This window comes from Mustela erminea, chromosome 1 (genome assembly GCF_009829155.1).
Source record: "Mustela erminea isolate mMusErm1 chromosome 1, mMusErm1.Pri, whole genome shotgun sequence".
Taxonomy (NCBI): domain Eukaryota; kingdom Metazoa; phylum Chordata; class Mammalia; order Carnivora; family Mustelidae; genus Mustela; species Mustela erminea.
In genome coordinates this window covers 13,158,947-13,183,452 of record NC_045614.1, presented here as the reverse complement: position 1 = coordinate 13,183,452, position 24,506 = coordinate 13,158,947, and the positions used below count along the sequence as shown (strand labels likewise).

The 24,506-nt window shown below is 51.7% G+C and overlaps 1 protein-coding gene across 4 annotated transcripts in view; it reads left to right on the top strand.

The window, feature by feature from the left end:
* The window catches only part of MED26 (mediator complex subunit 26), a 52,270-nt gene that overhangs the window by 24,706 nt on the left and 3,058 nt on the right, over positions 1-24,506 (top strand). For 2 of the 4 annotated variants that reach the window (XM_032314730.1, XM_032314741.1), the window contains exon 2: positions 24,124-24,198. In XM_032314730.1, coding sequence (XP_032170621.1) covers positions 24,124-24,198 — 75 coding nt within the window. Of the gene's footprint in view, positions 1-4,836; positions 5,309-9,393; positions 9,640-24,123; positions 24,199-24,506 lie in introns of those variants that run through there. The other 2 variants (XM_032314722.1, XM_032314749.1) reach the window with 2 other exon arrangements.

The window sequence follows — 24,506 nt, the reverse complement described above, 5'->3', positions numbered from 1 at the left end:
TTCAGGGTTAGAAAAAGTGTTCAGTATGAGCATGGTCTTTCTCTTCCCTCCCCTGGCTGCTGCAGTCCCACTCTTCTGCTTCTGCAGGGCCTAGAGATACTTTGCATCGTATTTCCAGTCTTTTTTGTGATATGCGTTGCATCTGTTTTCAGGGGACAGAGACTCAAGCTCATCTGTGAGCTGATGAGGCCACCAGTAAATAAAGCAGAGGCTGTGGGCTGGGGATGGGGGCAGTATTGCCCACCATGGAGAAGGGCTTTATGGGTTTGTTGGAGGTGAACATGTTTTATTTTGATAGCTGTGCATTTATTGTAGTGGTACTAGAAAAAATATAACCTGCTTCCCAAAGCCCAGGTACTGTTGTTCAGGACAAGAGTGAAGTGGGAAAAGTGTAAAGGGCAGACCTTCAAGTGGCAGTTGGAACCCTGGCCTGACTAGTAATCTCTCTCCAGGGCGGCTTCCTGCTGCAGGGTTCAGAGGGGCACAGAGCCCTTCCAGGAGCTCTCTAGGGATGTGTGTGGGGCTCCAGAAGTTTGAGTGAGACCCAGGATTTGGTATCAGTTGTTGTCGCAGTTGATGTACTATATTTTTTTATTACCTCTGTTTGTTTATTGCAGTTATTAAGATTTCTGTTCATCAACAGTGTCCCGAGTTTCAGCTACTGCTCTACTATCCGATAGAAGTAGTTCTATCTGATATGTTTTGTCATCTTAGCACATTTTCTCCTTTCTAGTTAATCCTAGTGCTTATTACAGATGATCAGCATAGCTTGGCAGGCCTGATGTGCCGGTGTCGGAAGTGATGTCGTGTTCATCATTTATGTTGCAGGTGGCCTGGGGTCTGCGGACCCATGGGGCTGCAGGGTGCCAAGCTAGGGGCCTAGCTCTGGAACAGCCCAGGAGCCTGGGACTGTTGTGCCATGCAACTTGCACAATTCAGAAGGTGTGCAGAGGATGCTAATTGTTGATGTGAATTCTCAGCGGTAACAAGTTTTGTGAATTTTATTTGCTGTGTTGGGAGAGAGAAAAACAAGGGTTCTAGTGCGGGTTGTGCTGTCAGCGGGTGCTGCTGAGTTAATGAAGACTGTGAGGCTGGCAGGGCCCCCTTACCATTGTGTCCCCAGATCCCACATGGGACCTAGATCAAAGGGGGTAGATTGTGTTTGGATTGGCCTGGGTCTGGGACGGGCCTGGGGTCTGGTTGCTCCAAGGAGGCAGCTTGAAAACAGTCCCAGAAAGAGGCCATGTGGTGACGCTGCAGGACTATGGGACAGACCATGGCTGCAAGGTCCCAAGTAGCCCATGGAGTCAGGTGGGAGAGGGCAGACCGAGGGGAGGCAGTTTCAGTCTGTTTTCTCTAGTGTTTTCCGGTGTCACTTTCTGAAAAGGAACTTGTCCTAATGCTTGCGTACGCATGATTGTCTTAGCTGGTTGCTTCCAATTTCTAATCATAAATATATGGACATTAAACAACAGCGGGAAGTCGACTTCTTGCTTCCAAAGAAATAGGTTGCCAAGACAGACTTTAAAAAGTAGAAAGGTTAGACCTTCCACAAACATCTAGCCATCTAAAATGGAGAGGTGAATCCTTCTGCCTATATAAACAAGCTAGCTGTTAGAGGGTGGTCGGGGTATGCTACTTGTAGGATTTCAGAGGGTCTTCAAACTGAAATCTCAATGTTCTCAGTATGAAAAACCTGAGATCAGATGCTTATGTAAGGAAAGTGCTATTCACCCAGTAAACCCAAAAAACCAAATGGATAATGCTGGCTGTATTTTGCCTTTCTGACATTTCCTTGGGAATCTACAAGAACCTCCCCTTTCCCCTCCCCCCAGTAAGACCATTTAAGTGTGTGTTAAGCAACTACAGAATACTAAATAAAAAGTCTGGCCAAAAAAAAAAAAAAAAAGTAGAAAGGTTAGAGAATTTGTTACACCAGGATGCAGTATATAGGGTAGCAGCACCAGCGAGAGCCCTTGGTTTTGGAGTCAGTTGGGTGAGGTTCAGATCTTGCTTCACCTCATCTGGCCTTGGGCAAGTTCTTCTACTTCTCTGAGCCTCTGTCTCCTCATCTGTGAAATGAGCCTTTGAGGCTGCTCTGAATAGAGATTGTGGTCACCAGCTGGTAGTTCTGGGCACAAAGACAGGCATGGCGGCTGGGGGTTGTCTTTCCACGCTCTGGCTCACCTGTAGTATGCAGTTCCTGAAAGTACCCAGAGCTCCTGGACAGTGGGGAGCCAGATGCTGCCACCATCTGGGTGATGTCTGGTGGATGTGCTCAAGGGCTTATGCTTGCTGTTTTCATGGGTCTGGGGGTGCTTGTTACCTCTGACACTCTCCATCATGTTGGCACGAAAGGACCAGCCTCTTGGTGCGCGGTGTACCGATGCAGACCGCGTGGTGAGTTTCCATCCTCTTGTGGGGTTTGAATCTGCATTGCCTTAGGCTGGTTCAGTTCATGGCCGGTTGTTTTCAGGTTTGGGCTTGTAGCATGGTGTGCCACACAAGGGTCACAGGCTGAGATGGTGGGTAGACAGGAAGGGACAGTGAGGTGTCATACCCTGTTCAGGGCCTCACTTTGCCCAAGACACCCAGTCTCTAGAAATCCCACACCAGATCCTATTGGAGGGGTACAAGAAGGTGATGTCAGGGTGGGCCGAGATCTACTCTTGTCACTTTGACTTCAAGCCTCCTGGCCTGTCCAGATTCCCAGGGTTGTCCCCAGTTCTGTGCCATCACGTCTGTGCAGGTATGTCATTGTCTACCTGGGTAGAGTAATAGTTTCATTGATAATGTGTCTGTCTCCCCAGCAGCTGGGGGGTGGGAGTCCAGTTCTCTATGTCTGTGCAGGGAGGTGGCTTTAGTGCCAGACCTAGAGGATTGCCTGCACTGGGTCCTCTTTCCTTCCCCTGCAGTTAGTCGCATCTGGAGACACACAGCCATACTCAGCAGAGTCCGTGGAGAGATGGCAAGAGCAGGTTAGCAGCCCTGACAGCCTGTGTGCTGCTTTGCCAGGCAGGTGGGCCCACATCTCTGGGACCCTTTGCTTTCTTCCTCCCCTTGGCAGTGGGGTCATTGCAGTGTGTAAGCTGAGGGTCAGAAACAGTTGGGATTGAAGTATTTGGACCCTTGGAACAAATTTTAATACCTGGGAGTTTATTCCTAAGGAAAAAAATGAGAGAAGGAAGTTGCATGTGTGAAGATGTTCGCTTGAACGTTGATTACAGTAGGAGAACCCAGAAGGAGATGGTGTGTCCAGCAGTTGGAGAAGGTCAAGGGAATTATGATGCATCGATGTAACATTGAGCTGTTGAACATTATCTTTATAAAGATTATATAGGAGAGGGATGCCTGGGTTGCTCAGTGGGTTAAAGCCTCTGCCTTCGGCTTAGGTCATGATCTCGGTCCTGGGATCGAGCCCCGCATCAGGCTCTCTGTTCAGCCGGGAACCTGCTTCCTCCTCTCTCTCTGCCTGCTTCTCTGCCTACTTGTGATGTCTGTCAAATGAATAAATGAAATCTTAAAAAAAAAAAGTTATGTAGGAGGAAGTAAGGGTTAAATGCAAAGAGAAAATAGCATCTATAATGCAGTTTCAACTGCATAATTGTCACTTGCTTGGGACAAGCATGGGAAAGTCACTCACAGAAATGTTGCCATGGCGTGGGTCATGGGAGTGCCAGGGGCTCAGGGAGACAGTGCTGCAGTTTGGCCTTTGGGGTCAGACCTGAACCATGTTGGTATCTACCTCTTGAGCTGTTGGGAGTTCGAGGACACACATGTGATGGGGACTCGGAAGGTGCTCTCAGAGGAGAGGAAAACCAAAGGGGTTGAGGAGACTGGACGTGAAAGGTTATGGAACCATATGCAGGCGGGCTCAGACAGCACCTGCCTCAGCTGGCTTAAAGAGGTGGGCTCAGGACCACTGTATCTGGGGCTTGAAATGAGAGTATAAGGAAGACACACTTAGGGGTTAGTGTGGGTGGGTTGGTTTGAAGGTGCAGTGCCTGCCCTGAGGGAGGGTAGAGGGGGCTGGCTAATGGGCTTCCAGCTCCCCTCCTCCACCCGTGCCGCTGCTCCCAGAACCCAGCCTTGCAGGAGCAGAGTCAGTTGTGGGGCAGGGGCGTTGGCCAGTGGCCCATGGGCACGCTGAGTACCTTGGAGATGCGGAAGAAAGCTGTCGGGTGGGTGCATGGGGCCCAGAGGCGGCACCTGGGCTTGCAGTGCAGATTTGGAGCTGCCTGAATTGGGACTGTCCGGGAATCCCTGAGAAGTGGAGACGGAAGGAAAGGCTGTGGGGCTGGGGCTCAGGGATGGCGGAGTGGAGGGCGAGGAAGCTGCGGAGGGGCTGCCTGGAAGATCTACTGTGAGAGATGAGAGGAGGCCAGGCTGACGGCTCCTCAGCTTTGGGCTTCGGTGACCGGTCACCCACGCAGAGCCGTTATGGTGCAGTGACAAGTAGAGATCCTTTTTAATGTTCTCGAAGGTTGTAGTAAAATCCTGCCTTCTGTTTCCTCCCCCTGCTTGCACTACTGCCTTTTTTCTTGCTGTGGCTGACTGTGTTTGGTTACCCAACAGTACGGTGAGGATGAAAAGGGGAAGAAACAGACTCAAGACCACACGTCAAAAAACAGGTTTAAGATATTGAGGAAGCAACGTTAGCGAATGACGTGTAGATGGAAATCCAGTGAGAAGCGAAATTCTCTCTGTTCCCAGAGCTGCTCAGTGTTCTTTGCACGCATTTGAGACAAGGAAAAGCGGCCGTGGTGCTTCTGAGGAGCCCAGCTGAGACCTTGCCTGCCTTGAACCTTGGTAAACAAGACCTTGAGGCTCACTGCAGGGCTTTGCCAGCCGACACTCAGCCGTGGGGCAGACTCCTGGCCTACGGTCATTTTGCTGCCGCTTCCCCTCCTGTGAGAGGCAGGTAGTTTGGAGTGAGGCAGGAAGTGCCACAGGAGTGCATTTCAGCCCTGTGGGCCGCTGCTGGGTGGTGAGGCTTCCCCTTTGAGCCCTCCAGCCGGGAAGGTTGGGAGGAAGCAGTTGATTTGGCTCCTGGTCGCAAGTGGCCTCGGTAGCTGTGGTGACTGAACTGTGCCCTCATCCTCCGCCAGCAACCTTCCACTCATCTGCCATGCCACGCAAGGCTGCCACCTCGCAGATAATGCTGTCACTGCTGTCCCCATTTGCCGTGGTGGATTGTGATGTTTGGTTTCCATGTTCTTTTTATGTCTGGCTTTTCAAAACCTCACATGGCTTCTCTTCTTCTTCCTTATGTAGCCCTTTGCGGAATAATTTCAGGGTTGCCAAGAAGGTAAGTTGGAGAAAATATTTGTGGTTATAGTACTTCCAGGTCAGTGCATTGAAAATGAAAGACTCTTCCCAAAACCATGGAGTCCTGCTGAGCAAATATGTTTGCCTGAAGGCGTAACAAAGTGTGCCACCCCAGCCACAGCCTCAGGGGACAAGAACAGCCAGCCTCCTGCTCTTGCCTTGGCTTTCCCTCTGCCTGCCACCCTCCCCCAAACCCCTACCCCATTCCCAGACAATGGTGCCTTTTGCCCTGTTCTTTGTAGGATGTGTGAAGACCACTGAGAGTTCAGGAGGTGGGTGGCTAGTGCAGGTGACAGCTAGAAATGGGACAAGGCATGTTTGCTTTCTGGACACCCAGCTTGGTGGCAGCAGATTCCGACTTGCCCCAGAAAGAGACCTTCGAGATACTTTTAATATTGGAATAAACATGGTGCCTCTCGACCGAGGATAGTAGGACCTGGCAGTAGGTCGGGTTTGGATGGGTGGGAAGCTGCGGCAGAGGCAGCACGAGGTTGGCGTGGGCTGACTGGTCGAGTCTTGTGAGGGGTTCAGCTGTGAGAGTGAGGTGTGTGTGAATTTTTATTTTAGTTGACTTGTGTTTTCAGAACTGAGGGTTTGGTGATGTTCTCATGGCTGCTAACTTTTTTTTTTTTTTTAAGATTTTATTTATTTATTTGACAGAGATCACAAGTAGGCAGTGAGGCAGGCAGAGAGAGAGGGGGAAGAAGCAGGCTCCCCGCTGAGCAGAGAGCCTGATGTGGGGCTCGATCCCAGGACCCTGGAATCATGACCTGAGCCGAAGGCAGAGGCTTAACCCACTGAGCCACCCAGGCGCTCCACGGCTGCTAACTTTTGAAACTGGTATGTTCCTCCAAGGCAGTGGTAGGGAAGGCAGTTGACTGCAACCTGGAAGGTGTCTGAAAAGTGCAACCTTAGAAAACGTCACGATGTTGCAATTGGTCATCAGCCCAGGCCACAGAAGCTACTTGCTCCTTGTTAGAGCTAAAACAGAATTATTTCAGAAACCTGGAAGGTTGCTGGCGGAGGATGAGGGCACAGTTCAGAGTCACCACAGCTACCGAGGCCACTTGCGACCAGGAGCCAAATCAACTGCTTCCTCCCAACCTTCCTGGCTGGCTTTGTGGTTTAGAAGAGGGGAGGTGCCTTTTGGGGTAGGAGCTCTGGGAGTGGATGAGGTCTGAGCGCTGGCAGCGCTTGGGGATAGTGGGGACTGCCACAGATTGTGGTGCTGGTGGTGACACGTTCCATGTGTCCTGTGGGGCGAGTGGGTATGGTTTGCTGCTTTGGGGCTCCTGTTCAGAAGGGACATGTGTGGTAGGATTTGCTGATGTTCGCTGAGGGGGACTACCTGTGCACAGGGGTCTGCGGCCCCCCAGCCTACACTTGCCGCGTGCCATCGTCTCTGACAACGGGCCCCACTGCTGGCTGGTGGTGACACATTCCCTCCTCCCCTCAGCCTGGCCATTCACTGTCCTTCCGTTCCGTGTGGTTCATCTGGACCCTGTCACACTGCCTCTGGGCAGGGCTGTCTCTGGGGTTGGCATGAGATGTGCGAGGTGGGCTCTGTGGATTCTGCAGCCCACCACAGGGACAGTGACCTGTCTGGCCTGCAGATATGGGGATGCGGGCATATCACATCCTTGTCCAAATTTAGGGTTGTCGTCAGGATTGGAAGAGCGCTCTGCTCTGGAAAGCACAATGCCAGTGCTGTCAGTGGCATTATTGTTGGGAGGACCTGAATGGGCTGGGCATGAGGTGCCAAGCAGAACCTTCTGCCTTGGGAAGGATGGTTCCGTCCTCTATCTCTCTGTGCGTGTATCTTCTCAGGGGCTTGTTCAAATGCATCTCTGGTCTGGGAGGGCTGGGCTGGACCCAGATTGTGCCCATCCACGCAGCTCCAGTGACCCCAGGGCTACTGAGCCCCAGGTCACACTTGAGAGTAGTAAGGGTCTAGCTCAGCTGTCTGGAGGGCAAGTCAGGATTTCAGACATTCAGTCACAGGAGCTGACGTCCGGTTGGAGAAAATACGCAGAGCTAGGAGGGAAAAGCAGCTCTCAGACGCGTGGAAGCTGTTTTCCTGTCAGGAGGGTAGGTGCACGCTGTTGCGGTGGGTGCCGGAACTGTTACATGCAACACTGAATTTGTTGTTCCGTCTTTATGATACTGCTGGGATGCTGAGGCACGACTGTCCTCTTCATTTTACTGAGGGGAGAAGGAACTTTCGGTGTTATCCTCTGCTCTCAGGTGGGCTGAGCCCAGGTGAGGGTCTGATGCCTCCCCTGCAACAAAGAAGTGTTCTAATCCCTGAGTACCAGCCCTTCCTTCCTGGGCTCTTGTCGCATGTGCATGTATGGTCGGCCTCACAGTTGTTTACAGCTCTGGTCTAATCAACATGGAGTAAGCTACGCACAAGAAAGTGTACAGTGAGAGACCCTCACCAGAGTCAGGCTAATAAACATGCACGTCATTTCCAGAAGTTTCTTTTTGCCCCTCTGTAATCTTCCCTCCAGGCCCAACCCAGTCCCCAGGCAACTGCTGATCTGCTTTCTGTCACTGTAGAATTTGCTTGTCTTTTCTAGAATTTTGTGAAATCACACACTATGTACTATTTTTTTGTTGTTGTTTTATTTTGGCCTGAGCTCTTCTCTCATTCAGCGTATTTATTTTCAGATTTCATGCATGTTATGTGTATCAGAAGTTCATTCTTCTTTGTTGCTGAGTTTTAGTTCCATTTCATGGATATACTATGATTTATTTATCGTCCCATGTGTTGATGGACTTTCAGGTTAAGAATCTGTCAAAATAGTCTTCCAAGGTGATTATACTGTGTTATATTCCCATCAGCAGTGAATGAGAATTCCTTTTGCTCCACATCTTGGCCGGCACTTGGTATGGTCAGTCTTTTTAATTTTGGCCATTTTAATATGTATGTAGTGATATTTCATGTTGGTTGTAAGCATTTTCCTAGTGACTCATAATGCTCTGCATCTCTTGATATGTTTATTTGCTGTGCATCTCTCTCTTCTTTGATGAAAGATTTGAATGAATATCCTTCAGACCATTTTCCCCATTATTTTCCCTTGGATTCCTTGCCTAATCATTGAGTTGAAGAGTTTTTTAATGTATTCTCGATGCAAGTCCATTCTTAGATATATGATTCATATATATTTTCTTTCTGTGGCTTGCCTTTTTTTTCCCATAAGTGTCACATTTTAAAGAGCAAAGATTTTCAATTTTGATGAAATCCAATTTTATGTTTTCTCTAAATTTTGTTCTTTTTCTCTCCTATTTTTAGTCTTTCCCAAACTCAAGGTCACTAAGATTTTCCTCCTGTGTTTTCTTCTAGATGGTCTATAGTTTTAACTAATTCTTACATTTAGGTTTATGATCTATCTGGTGTTAATATTTGTGTATTTTGTGAGGCAGAAGTCAAGGATTTTGTTTCTTGTTGTTTGCATATGACTGTCCAATTATTCTAGCACTATTTGTTGGAAGATTATTCATTCCTGATTGAATTGCCTCAACACCTTTAGGAATTAGTTGACCATGAATGTGTGGGTCTGTTAATGGACTCTCTTCTATTCCATTGATCTGTTTATCTGTCTTTACTCTAATACCAGATTGTCTTGATTATAATATTCTGGTTTTCTTTTTTTCCAAGTTTGTTGGCTATTCTAGGGCCTGTGTGTGACTCCATACACATTTTATAACAACTTGTCAATTTCTCTGAAAGAACCTGCCAGAATTTTCATTGGGATTGCTCTGAAGCTATATAGATCAGTCTGGGGGAGAAACGTAACACTATTATTGACTCTTCCAATCCATTTATTCGTCCTATCTCTCCATTAATTGATGCCTCTTTTAATTTTTCTCAGTCATGTTTTGCACTTTCAGTGTTGCACATTTCATTGTTGACCTTTTCAAATCTTTGGTCAAACGTATCCGTAAGTACTTAATATTTTTAATTGCTATTATAAATGGAGTTGGGAGGACGAGGTGGCCGAGTGGTTAAGGCGATGGACTGCTATAAATGGAGTTGGGTTTTTTTTTTTTTAATTTCATTTTCTGAGTATTTGTTGCCTGCATATAGAAATAGTCAGATTTCCAATGAGCTTGTATCCTGCCACCTTGCTGAACTCATTTATTCTGGTAGCTTTTTAAAAATAGGCATTATATGATTTTCCGCAGGGACTATACTGTTGTTTGTGAATACAGTTTTACTTCCTTTTTTCCAATCTGGATGCCCCACGCCCACCTTTTTCTTGCCTTATAGCATTGCCTGGAGCCTCCTGACAAGACTGACTACAAGTGGTAAGCACCTATCCTTTCTGGCACATGTGAGGGGGAAACATGGAACCATTCACCATCAAGTATGATGTCAGCTGTGGGCATTGTTGAAGCACTTACCAGGCCACGGAGGTTCTCTTCTATTCCTAGTTTGCTGAAAGTTTTTTATCAGGAAGAAATGCCCAGTTCTGTCAAACATTTTTTCTCTATCTTTTGGAACACTCATAAGGCTTTTTTCATTTTCAGCCTTCATAATAAGACAAATTACATTGATTTTTCAAATGTTATCTTTCTCCCGCACTTTAATTTCTAGTCTCCTTTTCTTATGATAGCTTCTTTCCTGGGTTAGGCATGAAGACTTTCCTTATTCTAATTGTTCTGTTGCCCTCCTTCAAGCCAGCTGTTTCTGCCCAGGTCACCAGTAGGACTTGTTAATGGCCTGTTGCGTGGAGTCAGGCATGGGCTGACTGCGCAAGATTAGCAGCTTAGCAGTAGTGAACCTGTGGCCAGATGTTTAATGGGTGCCCTGGTTTCCATGCTGGAGAAACAGCATAATACCTACTGTTGGGGTCTGTGGTCTCAGAAGAGACTGTGGTATGGTAAGGGACAGATGCCCAGCACAGTGCTGGCCAGGCAGTGGGTACTGCCTGCCTGCCTCTCCAGGAAGTTTGGAGCTTACATCTTCTTGAAGACACTGAGCTGTTGAGCTCATTTTCCTTAGAACCTACAGAGCACCCACCTCCTCCCAGACCTGACAGGGTAGGAGTGTGTGGGCATGTTTCCCTGTGAGCTTTGAAGCACAGCGCGTGCTGCTTGTCTAGGAGATAGCCTGGCCTTATGCAGCCCTCTCTGTGGGACCCTGAGAGGGTCTGTGCCACTGTGTGGGAGCCGCAGTGCCTCACCACTGTCTCGTCCTCTTCAACCCCGGTGGCTCTGGCATCTGTTTCTGGGACAGGATGGCCTCATCCAGAAAAGTGCACAAGTTGTGAGTGTTAGATTTTATGGAATGCTTACGAAGTGAACATGCCTGAGTGCCCCCCGACCCCCACCGCCTGCCATCCAGGGCAAGGAATAGAGCATTTCCCCAGAAGCTGCTCTTGCTCCCTCTCCTAGCAGCTCGCCACCCCCAGTTTGCCCTGACTTCAGTCATCACTGAGAAGTCTGACCTGCTCTTGAGCTTTCGCTCCAATACAGAATGTATTCTTTAGTGCCTGGCTTTATCACCAGATGCTGTTTTGAGATTTATCTCTGATGTTTTGTTCATTCCATGCTGAATGGATAGAGCATGATTTAGTCACCCATGATGCTGGTGATGGCCTTTCAGGTGGTTTTTAGTTGGCGCTGTTCTGAATATGTTCTCCATGCACGGGTGTTCGTGTGACTGTTGTTATGTACCTCAGAGTGGAGTTGTTGGTTCGTGGGGTATGAGTGTCTATCCTTACACGACGTTTGACACAGAATGTACACTCTACTTCCTGCTCTGTGAGTGTGTCCTTGGTTCTCTCCATGGCAGCGCCCATTACAGGAATGCCCACTGAGAAAGTCCCTGTGCCCACTGTGGTTCCTCCAGCTCCACACACAGCCCTTGAGTTGCGGGGCAGCAGGTGAGGGGAGGGGTGGCCTCGGGCCTGATCCCTCCCAGGTGTAGGAGGCGACTCCTTTCTGGGCGCTTACGGTGTGCCAGGCAGCATTCTGGGTGTCCCTGTGTGTCTCTTTTTCCCCTTGCAGGAGCCTGTAGGAAGCCTCTGTCCATCCTCCCACTTAGTGGCCGACGGAACAGTTGAATGGGCTGGGTGGGTGGGCTCCGAGCCATCTCCTGATCTCTGGAGCTTTAGGCCCTGGAACACTCAGTATGGAGATCATGGCCTAGCAGGAGGCCTTCACCCTGTGTAGGACCGGCACACCCATCCTTAACTACGTTTAGGGCCTGGTGAATTTGTCTATCTGTCAGGTTCTCATTTAAAAAGGAGACAGTTCCTTGATACTTTGAACCCTGAGACTTGCCAAATGACTGGGACCCACACCTAGGTTCTGGCAGTTCTTTTGCTCTTTTCATGTCCACCCAACTCAGAAGGTTTGTGGTGACCCCGTGGGAGTGCTCAGGACAGTGAGGGCTGCCAGACCCTGCACGTCGTTTACCTGTCAGTAACATACTCTTGCTGCTTATCAGGGGCGCCCTGGATTTTACCCCGTGTCGCATGGCAGCCTCGGGAGTGGGGCCAGTTCTCGGCTTGCGTTCCCTCCGAGAAGGGGTATGTCTTTGGTTCCGTACCCTGTAATCCTTCTCTTCTAAAAGAGCTTTCTGGATGTTGCCATGGTTCTGGGCTGCTTGCACCAGGGTTCCTGGCAGCTCAGCTGAGCCTCAGTTTTGATGTACCCCCTATATTGTGTCTGTCCTTGCCTTTGGCCGTCTCCACCCATCCCTCAGGACTGGGCCATACATGCCTTCCTGGCCTGCAGTAGGTGCTCAGAAAGCATTTGGTGACTTGTTGAGGGGAATTCTGGAATATCCTTGGCTCCCAGGATCTTACAGCAGCGCAGGTTGGCGGACTGGAGGCTGGCTCCATGCTGGGCACTGCAGTGCCTCAGGGGCTCTTAGTGACCACAGAGCAGGCTGCTGGTGAACTTGCAGCGCCCACCTGACCTGGCCCCCATGAGCACAAAGTCTCTCAAGATGGTGGTCAGTGTGCTATTCAGGATCTACAGAGATGATCTGTGATTTTCCCAACATTCCGCCCGGGCTTCCCCTCTCTTGGAGGAGGAACTGGGCTGATTAGTGGCTGGTCTTGCTTAAGTCTTAGTTGGACAGCATTAGAGGGCTAGGTTGGGCCCCACTGTTTCTTTGACAGGTCCACTTCCTGGCCCTTCTCTGTCCAGCCCCACCACTGGGTGTTTGACTTGGGGGCACAGGAATGCACTGTCAATCTGTATTTTACTTCACAGTCCCTCAGAGGTTGGTCCGTATCAGTTCCTAAAAAGCTGGCCAGTTCTCTCTTTGGATTGCCTATATTCTGCATGCATGTGGGTCAAGCACTGTGTGTGCCCCTCCCATTGGCATTAGGCCCTTCTGTCTTGCACAGCTGGTGTTCTTACTGGCTGTTCCTACGGGAGTGTGAGGATGGGAGGGGAAAACCCTGACCTGACCACGAGTGCTGTCATCAGATGCTCTGCTAGCCAGCCCTTCTGGGAGCATGTGTGGCAGAAAAAAAAATGCTCTGCCCGGCTTTCTGACTTTATAGTTGTATCAGTGCAGGAATGAACCAGCTCACAGATGACATATTGAGAGCTCTTGTGCTCTCAGAAGGGGCTGGATTATAATGAGAATTGTGTGTGTGCTGTTGACCTGACTCTGAGGTCAGAAAAGTTTAAGTACATAGTTCTGTTGGGAAGAGCTGCTGTGATAAAAAGCTGGAGGGAGAGAGGGACAGTTTGGGAGCTGGGGATGCAGGGAGAGTGCTGCCTCTCTTCCCCCTCCCATGTTCCTCTCCTCCATGTCCCCCTCCGTATCTGTTAGCCTCTTGGTGACAAGCTGGATGGATGGCTGCCTCACTGCTCACTTGTACTGCTTCTGTTTGCATGCTGATGGGGAGCTCCAGCTGCTGCTGTGGGATATAGGCCCTGCTCTGCCTGCTCCCGGGGCTCAGGCTGGGGTTTCCGTCCCCTGGGCCGAGTTGCAGCTGTAGTCATGTGCTCTAGCTGGCCCCAGGTGCTCTGTGGGCTGTGAGTGTGACACGGCCATGCAGGCAGTGGCCCTGCTCCAGTTGTGGATGCTCCAAGGGAGCATATGGGCCCCTCTGATGAGGAAGTGCTTTTGTGCTTTTGCAAGTGGTGAGCTTGGCGGTTGCAGCTGGGACATGGCACTCACTGCTGCCCGCCTCCTCCCCGCCAGCTGTGTCATTCTCCCTCTAAGAAGCCATGTGTGAGTGAGATTTCACCCTGTGGGTGTGAGACTCCCACTGGGGTCCTGGCAGCGGAAGGCACCTCGGCCAGGCCGAGTGCAGACAACCTGAGGGAGCTTCCTCTTGCTCCTGCCTGGCTGTGGAACCAGCCAAAGCAGAGCAGGGCCAGGAGGATGCACCTTCCAGAGCCAGGAGGGAGGCTCAAGACACACTGACCTCTCGGGAGACGGGGGGACACGGGCTGGGCTCAGCCAGGATCGCTGGGGGAGGCAGGGGCTGCCATTTCTTGTGCCATCTTGCGCCAGAGCAGGTTGAACCACAGAAAGAATGGCGCCCACCTGGGAACACATGTGCCTCTCATCAGAGGCAGGAAGACTTTTGGTGTGCGCCGCTACCGCTGTTGCTGTTTACCCAGTGGCCTCTTGCTTAGGATGAGTGCTGGGTGGACCGAAGCCCCCGCTGTGGTGGGTATGTGCGCGGGTCTCCCTAGCTCGAGGCTGCCCTGGAGGGAAGGGAGAGGCAGCCCAGAGATCTGGGCACAAAGCCACAGGCCCTCTGTGGCTTCAAGAAACTCTGTAACCTGTGCACTTACCTGCTGTGGCAGGTCAGGAAGAGTATGTGGGCGGGGTGCCAGCATCACCAGCCGGGTGGCATCTCGCCCCACCTGGTAAAGGACCAGCTGGACTGTGTGTGATGAGCAGACCTGTGCCAGGCTAATGTAAGACTGTTCTCTGCCACCTTCTAGCTGTGTGCTGAGCCCTGGATCCCCATGACCTTCCCAGACCCTCGGCTTCCTCACCTGTAAAGTGGGCTTGCAAGGACAAAAAGCTAGAGAGCTTAGCCAGTGGAGGAAGCCAACAGGTGGTGGTCCTGTGAGAGTCAGGCTGCAGTGGGCCTGCCCCAGCTCACTGACCGTGGGCCCCATCAGTGCTGAGACCTCAAGGAGCACTGGGTTTCCCCTGTGTCAGCATGGCTGCACACATCCAGCTTCATTCCTGAGAGAACGGGGATTTAAGGCAGGGCGGGAACCCTTGAAGTATGGAGGAAAGAACAGTGAGCAGCGGGCCTCACGGACTCTGCAGCTCAGTGTCTTGGTTCCTTGTTTCACGTGGAGTTGGAAATCCCCCACAGAGTGGTAATTACTCAGGGCCTGGGATTTACCTACATCGCCCCCGAAATAGGGGAGGAGGGGGCTGGCCGATGGCAGGTGTACCCCACTGCTCGCCCCAGCTCTTAACACGGATCCAGGATCAGACCAGTGATCTGATTCACAGAGTAACTTTCAGATGTGTGATGTGGGCCGGTTAAAGTGCTTTTTCCGATGGGGTTTGGTGTTAAAAATGATTCCATGTGCCTTGTTGCAGGCAGGTTTTCTGAAGCTGGTCTGGTGTCCTGGACTCTGGAGGAGCCAGTGATGTCACTAGGCTTCAGAGGGCTGCCACAGGGCGGAATTGGTGGGCTGTCCCTTCGCTGGGTTACTGTTGCTCTTTACCATGTTTCACCCTCCCCGGATGGGGTGACCTGAACTGGGACCACTGTGAGATGCCCCTAGACTCTGACCGACCTTCCCCTGGCTTCTGACCTCATGCATGTGTGAACACGTACATGCCAGCCTCCAAAGACGGGTAAGGGCTTTGGTGTGGCCTGGGGCTTATTGTCATGTCAGAAGCCTGGGTGCTGGCTCTCCCTCCCTGGCCTCAGCACTCTGGGACCCCAGCCACAGAACCTGCCCTCTCCGTGGGTGTAGCCACCCCCAGCTCTCGAGAGCCCCTCAGGAAGCTGTTTGGCCCCTGTCTTGATGGGTGCCCTCCTAGACCTGAGGCATCCTCCCTATTTGAGGGCAACGAGCTGGTCTCAGAAGCATGAGGAATCAGGTATGGCCGGGGTTCCAGATGTCTGTGGGCTCTGTGCAAGGAGGCACAGACCCGCCTCAGAGAGCAGATCCCAGATCCCCTTCGCCGCCGGGGGTGTGGGCAGTCTTTACACCGAGTCTGTTGAGCTGCATCTGAGCTACTTGCAAGGCACTCGGTGAGAAAATCCAAAGGTTGCACCAAATAGAAGGTGCCCTATAGTTTGAATCAGAGGTTGAGGGGGCCAGCATCCCACCAGCCCTCGGCCTCCCTCCCCATGCAGGTACCACATGGTGTAGGGAGAAGCCACCGTGTGGGACTGGAAAGCAGGGATTTCCTCACTTCACCTCCATGCGGCTACCAGCGGCCATCTCATTCCACCTCCAGTGACAGTCATGTCCCATCTCCATGGGAGGAAATACGTGTACTTTGTAACGCTTTAGATTGGTGGCCAGTTTTTTCTTTTTTCTTTTTTTTTTTTTTTGAAAGATTTTATTTCAAAGCAAGAGATTTTATTTCAAGCAAGAGAGCAAGCACGAACTGGGGAAAAGCAGAGGGAGAGAGGAGAAGCCGACTCTCTGCTGAGCAGGGAGCCTGACATGGGGTTCTATCCCAGGACCCTTCAGTCATGACCCGAGCTGAAGGCAGACGCTTAACTGACCGAGCCACCCAGGCATCCCGATTTGTGGCCAATTTCAAACGTAGAAGTAGAATAATGTAGCCGTGCCCCAGCTTCAGTAGAAATCAGTTTAGAGCCAGTCGGCATCGCTGCATCCATCCCCTTTCTGCTGTCCACACCCAAGTTTATTGTTTCTCCAGTGAACACTGAGAAACGGGTCATGAAATGCTGGGGGGTGAGCGGTGCCCCTTTAGTGGCTCCCACAGAGCGCAGTGTGCATGGGGGGCTCCTCGCTGCTCCTGCGTGGCCTGGCGGAGTGAGGAGACCGGGATGTCACCAGCCTCCCGCGCGAGTGGTGCGCTAGCGCTCTGGCTCAGCTCAGGCTGCTTCTGCGGGTGCCATCCCCTCCTGTGTGCATCCAGCCCCCTTCTTGCCGTGCAGCAAATACCGCTGGTTAGCCAGCCTGGCTGGAGCAGCGACTGAGCCTGTGCTGAGGGTCTCCCCAGGAGGAAAGGCCTTTCTGTTTCTTAGTGCCTGCTCTTGGTTCTCGTGTTGTGGGAAGGCCCCAGAAAAGCCCCGGGAACTGGGGTTGGTGGTGAGGAGCATGTATCCCTGGGGTGTCCCACAGGTGTCCCATAGGTGTGAGTGCGAATGTGCTTTCTCTCTCCCTATCCCGGAGCTGGGAGGTGCCTTGTTTAGGGATGCCGGAGACACTGGCTGGTGGAGCTGCCCCTGTGACGCTGACTTTCCTGTCTTATGGAGTGGATGTGATTATGGCCCTTGAGCCTCCAGTCTAGGATCTGCAAGTGCTCAGTGAGGTAGTTAAGGAGTCTTCTGGCCCTGCCTGCTCCCTGCACTTCCAGAGTGGCCCTCCCCCTCTCCTGATACCTCCGTGCCCAGCTGCCTTGGGCATACCACCACCCTGCGGGCTCCTTGGCTAGGTGAGTAATTACTTCCACTAAAGAGGGCAGTCAACTAGAGAATAAGTGGGCTGAGATGGTGAGCGGTTCACATGGGACATCCTCATTGGTAGAAAGGGGAGGTGACATTTGGCTTCGTTAACTGTTACATATATACAAATTAACTTGCATCTACTGAAGGAGCCCTAAGGAGAAAATGAGAGACTCTGGGTGCTCAGGCATTCTTCATTTGTGAGTTCTGTCCCTTTTGGGAAAACCCTTTGGTTTTGAGAGGTATTCTTGGTTTTGTTCTTGTTGAGAACAAATCCTGAGGGAGATAGCCAATGCACCTGGCTCCTCCTGACAGCAGGAGGCTTGTATGTGGCCCCGGGACTCTGGCCACCAGAAGTGCCCAAAGGCCCCCACTGCGGGCAGTGCCGGGGGCTGCCCAGAAGCTTCTTCCCTATATAGGAACAGAGCAGCGTCTGTGCTGTGATTGTGGCACCTGCAGCCGGGTGCCAGGAGGGACCCAGGACGGGCCGAAGACAAGTGGTCTGTGGGTGTCGCAGCAGCAGTTTAGGTCCCATACAGTGGCTGAAGCTGAAAGGCGGGTCGTATAGGAGCCTGCTCACTTCCCCGCCATCTGCTTTTCCTCCTGGTGTCCTTGCTCATTCCACTGTCTTCACTCTGGTCCTCTCTCTCCCCTCCAGAGCTTTGGTGCCATGTCACCATCTCCCTAGGTGCTAGGACGTCTGCTGTGGACACCCTGGGACAGGCCCACTCGGGTCCTGCCCTCTCTGTACGCATGCCTGGTCTGCCTTCCATTTGACACTGACTTCCCTGGCCCGAGGGCCTCGTACTGGGGCTTTGCAGGCCTGGAACCTGGTTGGGAGCCTCCTGATGGACATCTCATCCTAGGAGGCCTGGCTGCTTCTGTGTGGGTGGGTGTGTTGGGAAGGCTGGTTCAGGAGCTTCCATCTTGGGGTGTCCAACCCAGGCAGAGCCACAGGCTGGCTGGGGTGACACTGCATATTAGGTCTGAGACCAGAGGCCAGGCTGGGCCTGGCGCTGCACAGACTCCTGCCTGTCGGGTGTGGTGAGCGTCAGGGCGCAGGGCCAGACTCCTTGGAGCATTTATCGGGGTCCGCTTCCTGGTCCTCAGGAGACTGGCGGCACTTGGAATGCCCAGGTAGTGCTTCCCACTCAGTGCTCCATGCCCTCACCATCATCCCTTCAGGGTGGGGCAGAGCCAGAGGACTGAGCCCCCGGGACAGTCCTGAACATGCAGGTAGCCAGGGCAGAAAGAGGTTAGGCAGAGGTAGCATTTTCCACAGGGCTGGGAGCCGGAGAGCCTGCTCCAAGCCAGACTGCACACGGCCTCAAGTGTGGGAGCTGCTCAGGCAGGACGGCGGGGCCTGCAGACGTCCCCTTGCCCACTCCGGCACAGCTCCCAGGGGCGGCTCCAACTGCGCCAGGTCTTTGGTGCTAGCTGGCTACCAGCCTCCGGGGTTGCCCAGGTGTTCTGCCTCCCCCCTCCTGTCTGGCAGCGGGACAGCGTCTGCCCAAGGACAAGGACAGCCTGTGCTGCCGAGCTCGCTCTGCAGGGACTGTGGTTCAGGAGTGTGTGGGTCCCAGGGCTCTAAATATACCCGGGTGAGGTCACTGGGGTGGAGACAGGCCATGTGGCAGGCTCAGGACCCCATCAGGGCTGGAATCCTAGGGCTGGGGACAGGGAGTGGGTGGCCTTGCTGTCCCTGTGGTACTGGCCTCCTCACTGTGCGGTCTCCTCTTGCGCCAAGTCCCTGTCCGTGGCACGTCAAAGGTATGTGAAAGAAGGATGAGGAGTGTCTCCTCTCAGACCCCTTCCTTCATTATAGCTTGGGGTAGATTTTGGGGGCCATCTAGATGTGTGCATTCTCGGGCACAGCCCTGAATGAGAACACTGTGAGGAGAGACCTTTGTTGCCAAGGGGTGGCTTGGGCCCCCTGGCAGAGGGGCAGCCTTGTGGGAGCTCTGTCTGGCACAGTGAGGGTCACTGGCGTGCTCTGTGGTCACTGCAGTTCACACTCAGAAAAGACAGAGAACCTGAGGCGGGTGGAGGTGACCGCTGCCTTCAGCTGGAAATAAGGCAGATAAGCTGGGAATCCACATGGTCGGCAGAGTCACAGCCAGCCCCCACGGATGTCTACATCCTAGTCCCCGGAAGCTGGCCATGTGGTACCTTACATGGCAGGAGGGTGCACATGTGAGTGAGGGTGCAGACCTGCATGGCACAGGCGGGCCCAGCCGCAGCCCGTCATTAGAAGCGGACCCTTTCCTGGCTGGCTCAGAGGTGCAGTGGGAGGACTTGGGCCTATTGCTGGCTTGGGAGGTGGACTGAGGTGCCATGAGCTGGGGAATGCAGCGCCCTCCTGAAGCTGGAAATGGCCTTCAGGTGACAGCCGGCCAGCAGGAACAGCAAGGAGGATTAAGTCTTTCAGCACCGAAGGAGCAAGAAACCGCTCTTGAGAGCTTCCTGAAAGGAGGGCGGCATGCCTGCACCTGGATCTCTGCCTGGGGGGGCCCCAAGCCACACTCCTGCCCTCCGGAACTTAACATGATCTATACATGCATGGTGTTGGAGCCACTCAGCTTGTGATCCTGTGGGATCATTCTGGCAGCAGAGGAAACCAGCGCATCAGTGCTGGCAAGGATGTGGGAAACAGGCTTCCCCACCTCCTGCAGTGGGCGTAGAACAGGGGGGGCCTCCCCGGCGGCTCATTACAGTCATTCATGGCCACGGTGCCAGGAGCCCCTCTAGCAGCTCGTGTGTTAGCCCAGATTTGCCTCGAGTAAAGTTGAGCGTTGCAGCCTTGTTTGTGACCGTAAGTGGAAAAGGAGGGACACAGCACTGCTCAGTGGGCCCTCCCTCCCCCTGAGCCCATCCTGGAAGGAAGAGCTAAGGAGGTCTGTGGTGTTGGGTGTTTCTGATGTTAGTGAGAAAAAGTAAAGCATAGAGTCATGTTTTGCTTTTTTTTTTTTTTAAGTGTGTGTTAAGTATATACACAAGCTTCTATACGCAAGGAGTATTTTGGGGAAAGATACAGGGCAATACCGCAGTGGCTGGGGGGGGAGATGTGCCTTTCCTTGTGCCCTTTCGCATGCCTGCATAGCTTCATTCCAGTGTGTGTGGGCGTGTGATGTGCTCACTGTGCAGTCTTGGGGCGGGGGGGCTTGCTCAAGGCAAGGGCTCCCCTGTCTCGCCAGCCCACCAAAACCTGCAGCTGCTTGGGATGGTGGTGGTGGTGGTGGTGGTGGTGGTGGTGGTGTTGAGCCGCAGGAGCTCGCTTTCTCTTCTGGAGCCGAGCCCCTCACTGGGCATGCTCCGTCGGCATGCGCTCTCGGGCTGAGGTTTGCTTCTTGTGGTAAGCAGAAGTTCTTAATCTTCGTGAAGCCTAGTTTGTCAGTATTTTTTCTTGGGCAGTTACTGCTTTGGGGGTTCTGAGAAATCTTTGTCTGCCCCAAGGTTGCAGAGATAACTGCCCTGTGTCTTCTAAAAGACTGAGTTCTTGCTTTCCTATTTAGGTCTGTGATTGGCCAGTGGCCAAGTCCATGACTGATCTTAAACTAAGTTTTGAGTATGCTCTGATGATCGGTGTGGCTGGATCACGGAGTGTGTTTTTTCTGTGACTCCACTCCCTGTGGTCTGAGCTTCGTCTTGTCGGTGCACTGAGGCCACAAGTGGCTCGTTTCTGTTACTCTTGAATTTTTCTTTCTGCTCCTTTGACTCTTGGAAGGCACTGGTGTCATTATAACATTTGACTACATGACCTGCACCTTTGTGTGCCGTCCCCTCTTTGTAAAATGTGATGATAGTACCTTCCCCATGGGGTCGTTTGATTCCACAGAGCAGTGCCACGTGGAAACGTGGTGTGAGGGCCTGGCCTACAGCGAACAGCAGACAGGATGGAATGGCTTGTCAGCAGGTGTGCACCTGTGAGATTACCAGAGGCCATCACACCCTAGACTTGGCGGGACCCAGAATTCCCTGGTACTCTCAGATGCCACTTCTGCCGGTTGGTGGCCATGTCCGCAGGGTAGCCTCTCCTGGCTTCCGTCTGCATTCCCGCATGCCTGCAAGAGCTGAGCACAGGGGCTGTCCTCTCCTCTTGCACCTGGTGCCTGTTCTTGTGTGCTGGCCCGGGGTTTCTGTGTTCAGATACATACAGATCCTCGGGGCCATGTGGTATCCGTCTTCTCCCACTCTGTTGCATCTTGGCGTCTTGGGATAAGCTTATACAAAGAGTCTTTTAATGTAGCCAAATTGATTGGATTACTGCTTGCAGTCATTCCTCGGAGATACTGTGGGTTGGGCTCCAGACCACCAACTATCACAGTAAATGGAGGCAAATGAAGTTTCTGGTTTCCCAGTGCACATAAGAATGGTGTTTTCACTATACTGTAGTCTGTTAAGTATGTAATAGTATTATATCTAAAAAGCCAATGAATATACCTTAATTAAAAAATACTTTATTACTGGGGCATTTGGGTGACATAGTTAACTCCAACTCAACCAATTTCAACCCAGGTCATGGTCTCAGGATCATGAGATTGAGTCCCGTGTTGGGCTCCACGCTGGGCAGGAGCCTGCTCAAGAGTCTCTCTCTTCCTCTCCCTCCCCTGCTCTCTAAAACAAAAAAGCCCCCCAAAATCTCATTACTAAAAAAATGCTAACCATCATCTCATTTTTCAGCAAATCATAATCTTTTGCTGATGGAATGTCCTGTCTCCATAGCGATGGCTGCTGACGGCTGAGGTGGCTGTGGCAGTTTCTTAAAATAAGGCAGCAGTGAAGTTTGCTGCATCGATTGGCTCTGCCTTTCACCAACAATTTCTCCACAGCATGCAATGCTGTTTGTTAGCATTTGACACACAGTAGGACTTCTTTCACAATGGGAGTCCATCCTCTCAAATGCTGTCACTGCTTTATCAGCTTGTTTTTCTATAACACTCTCTGCCCTTTGTGGTCATTTCCAGTCTTCACGGCATCTTCACCACGAGTACATTCCAGCTCAGGAAACCATGCTCTGTGCTCATCCATTAGAAGTAACTCCTCAGCTGTTCAAGTTTCAGTGTGAGGTTGGAGCAATTCAGTACCATCGTCAGGCTCCACTTCTGATTCTAGTTCTTTGGCTGTTTCCATCACACCTGTGGTTACTTCCTCCACTGACGTCTTGAACCCTCAGACATCCATGAGGGTTGGAATCCACTGCTTCCATACTCCTGTTCGTGTTCATATTTTGATCTCTTCCCAGTGGCATCTAGAATGGTAAACCCTTTCCAGAAAGTTTTCAATTTACTTTGCCCAGATGCGTCAGAGGAATGACTTTGTATGGTAGCTATAGCCTTACAAAGTGTACTTCTTAAATAATCAGACTTGAAAGTTGAAATGACTCCTCAGTCCATGGTGTGCAGAATGGGTGTTGTGACAGCAGGTATGAAAACGACATTAATCTCATGGCACATGCCAGAGCTCTAGGGTGACCACGTGCATTGTCAATGAGCAGTAGTACTTTGAAAAGAATCTTTCTTCCTGAGCAGTAAGTCTCAACAGACTTAAAGTAGTCTGTAAACCATGTTACAAATTCATGTGCTGTCAAACAGGCTTCGTTGTTCCCTTTCTAGAGCACAGACTGAGTAGATTTAGCATAATTCTTAAGGGCCCTAGGATTTTCCAAGTGGTAAATAAGCATTGGCTTCAACTTGGTCCCCAGCTGCATTAGCCCCCAACAAGAGAGTCAGCCTGTCCTTTGAAGCTTTGCAGCCGGGCATTGGCTTCTCTCTGAAAGTCCTGGGCGGCATCTTCTTCCAGTAGAAGACTGTCTCATGTGCACTGACAGTTTGCTGAGTAGCGTTGCCACCTTCGTGAATCGTCTCAGCCGCCTCTGCCGGGTCCCTTGCTACAGCTTCTGCATCAGCACCTGCCGTTTCACTGGCACTTTCAGCTTATGAAGTTGGTTTCTTTCTTTGAACCTCATGAGCCAACCTCTGCTAGTCTCAGACTTTGCTTCTGCAGCTTCCCCTGGCTCTCTGAGCCTTCACAGAATTGAAGAGAGTTAGGACCTTGCTCTGGACTAGGCTTTGGATTAAAGGAACGTGGTGGTTTGATCTTCTATCCAGACCACTCAGACTTGGTCCCTATCAGCAAGAAGGCGGTTTCGCTTTCTTATCACCCGTGTTTGTTCACTAGGCTAGCACTTTAATTTCCTTCAAGAACTTTCTTTGCCTTCACAGCTTGGCTAAGTGTTTGGCACAAGAGGTGTAGCTTTTGGTCTATGTCTTGGTTTTGGATACACCTTCCTCACTAAGTGTAATCATTTCTAGCTTTTGATTTAAAGTGAGAGATGTGTGACTCTCCCTTCCACTTGAACACGTAGAGGCCATTGTAGCGTGATCATTTGGCTGATTTTCACGACTGTTGTGTCTCAGGGAACAGGGAGGCCAAGGAGAAGAGAGAGAGAGGAGTGGCTGGAGCCACTGTGGAGTGGCTCCACAATGGAGCAGTCAGAACACACACACACAGTGCCAGCCAAGTCTGCCATCTTCTTTGGGTGCAGTTTTTGGCACCCGAAAACAGTCACAGTCGTAATAGCAAGAATCACTGATCACAGATCACCATAACAGATATAATAGTAAAAAAATCAGAAATATTATGAGAACTATAAAAACGTGACACAGAGATGGACACAAGGTGAGCAAAAGCTGTTGGAAAAGTGGCATCACTAGACTCACTCAAATGCAGGGCTGCCACAGACCTTGGATCGTAGCAAACACAGTACCTGTGAAGTGTAGTGGAGCTAAGAGCAACAACAGGAGATGCGCCTTTACTGATTTTTTAAGCTCCGTGTGTTTTATTGGATAAATCGTTCGGCACCTTGCCCCCATGAAATGCTAGAGTAGAACACCTCTGCCAGCTCAGGAGCAGAACTTATCACAAATGTCATGGATCTCAGCCGTGTGACCACCACTTGGGCTGGTGGGCATGGCCATGGACGGGCTCGTAGTCCACTGCACCCCGTGCACTAGAGGCAGCGGACGGGAGGGCGGGCACTGGGTGCCTTGTCGGCTTCAGGAGCGGGTAGGAGATGGCACGGGTTGAGAGCTTGGGTGTGGCGACTCCGCTGGCTCTCGGGGAGGGAGAGGCCTGAGCAGCTGGCACTGGGAGAAGAGCAGAGACCTGACAAGTGGCTCTTGTTTCCTAGATCCGGAACATGGTGGCGGTGCTGGAAGTCATCTCCAGCCTGGAGAAATACCCCATTACCAAAGAGGCACTGGAGGTGAGTGTCCCCAGACCCAACATTGGGAAGAGAAGGGTAGGCAGGGCCTGGGCTTCCCCAACCCAAGTCCTTCTGGGCTCCTTGGAGCCTTTGCTCTCACTGCCCAAGTGAGGATTTAGTAGTGCTGAGGGAGGGGTGTACGTACCCTCCTGGCCCAGACTGGGGCATCTTCCCATGGGCACTGCAGGAATTGGGTGGTTTTAGTCCTGGGTTGGGAGGCGTGTCTGGCCGGAGGGGACAGGAGTTGGGGGTGCTCCAGTGAGCGATGCTGGCTCAGGCCCTCCGTCTGCCATTGTCTTTGCCATAGT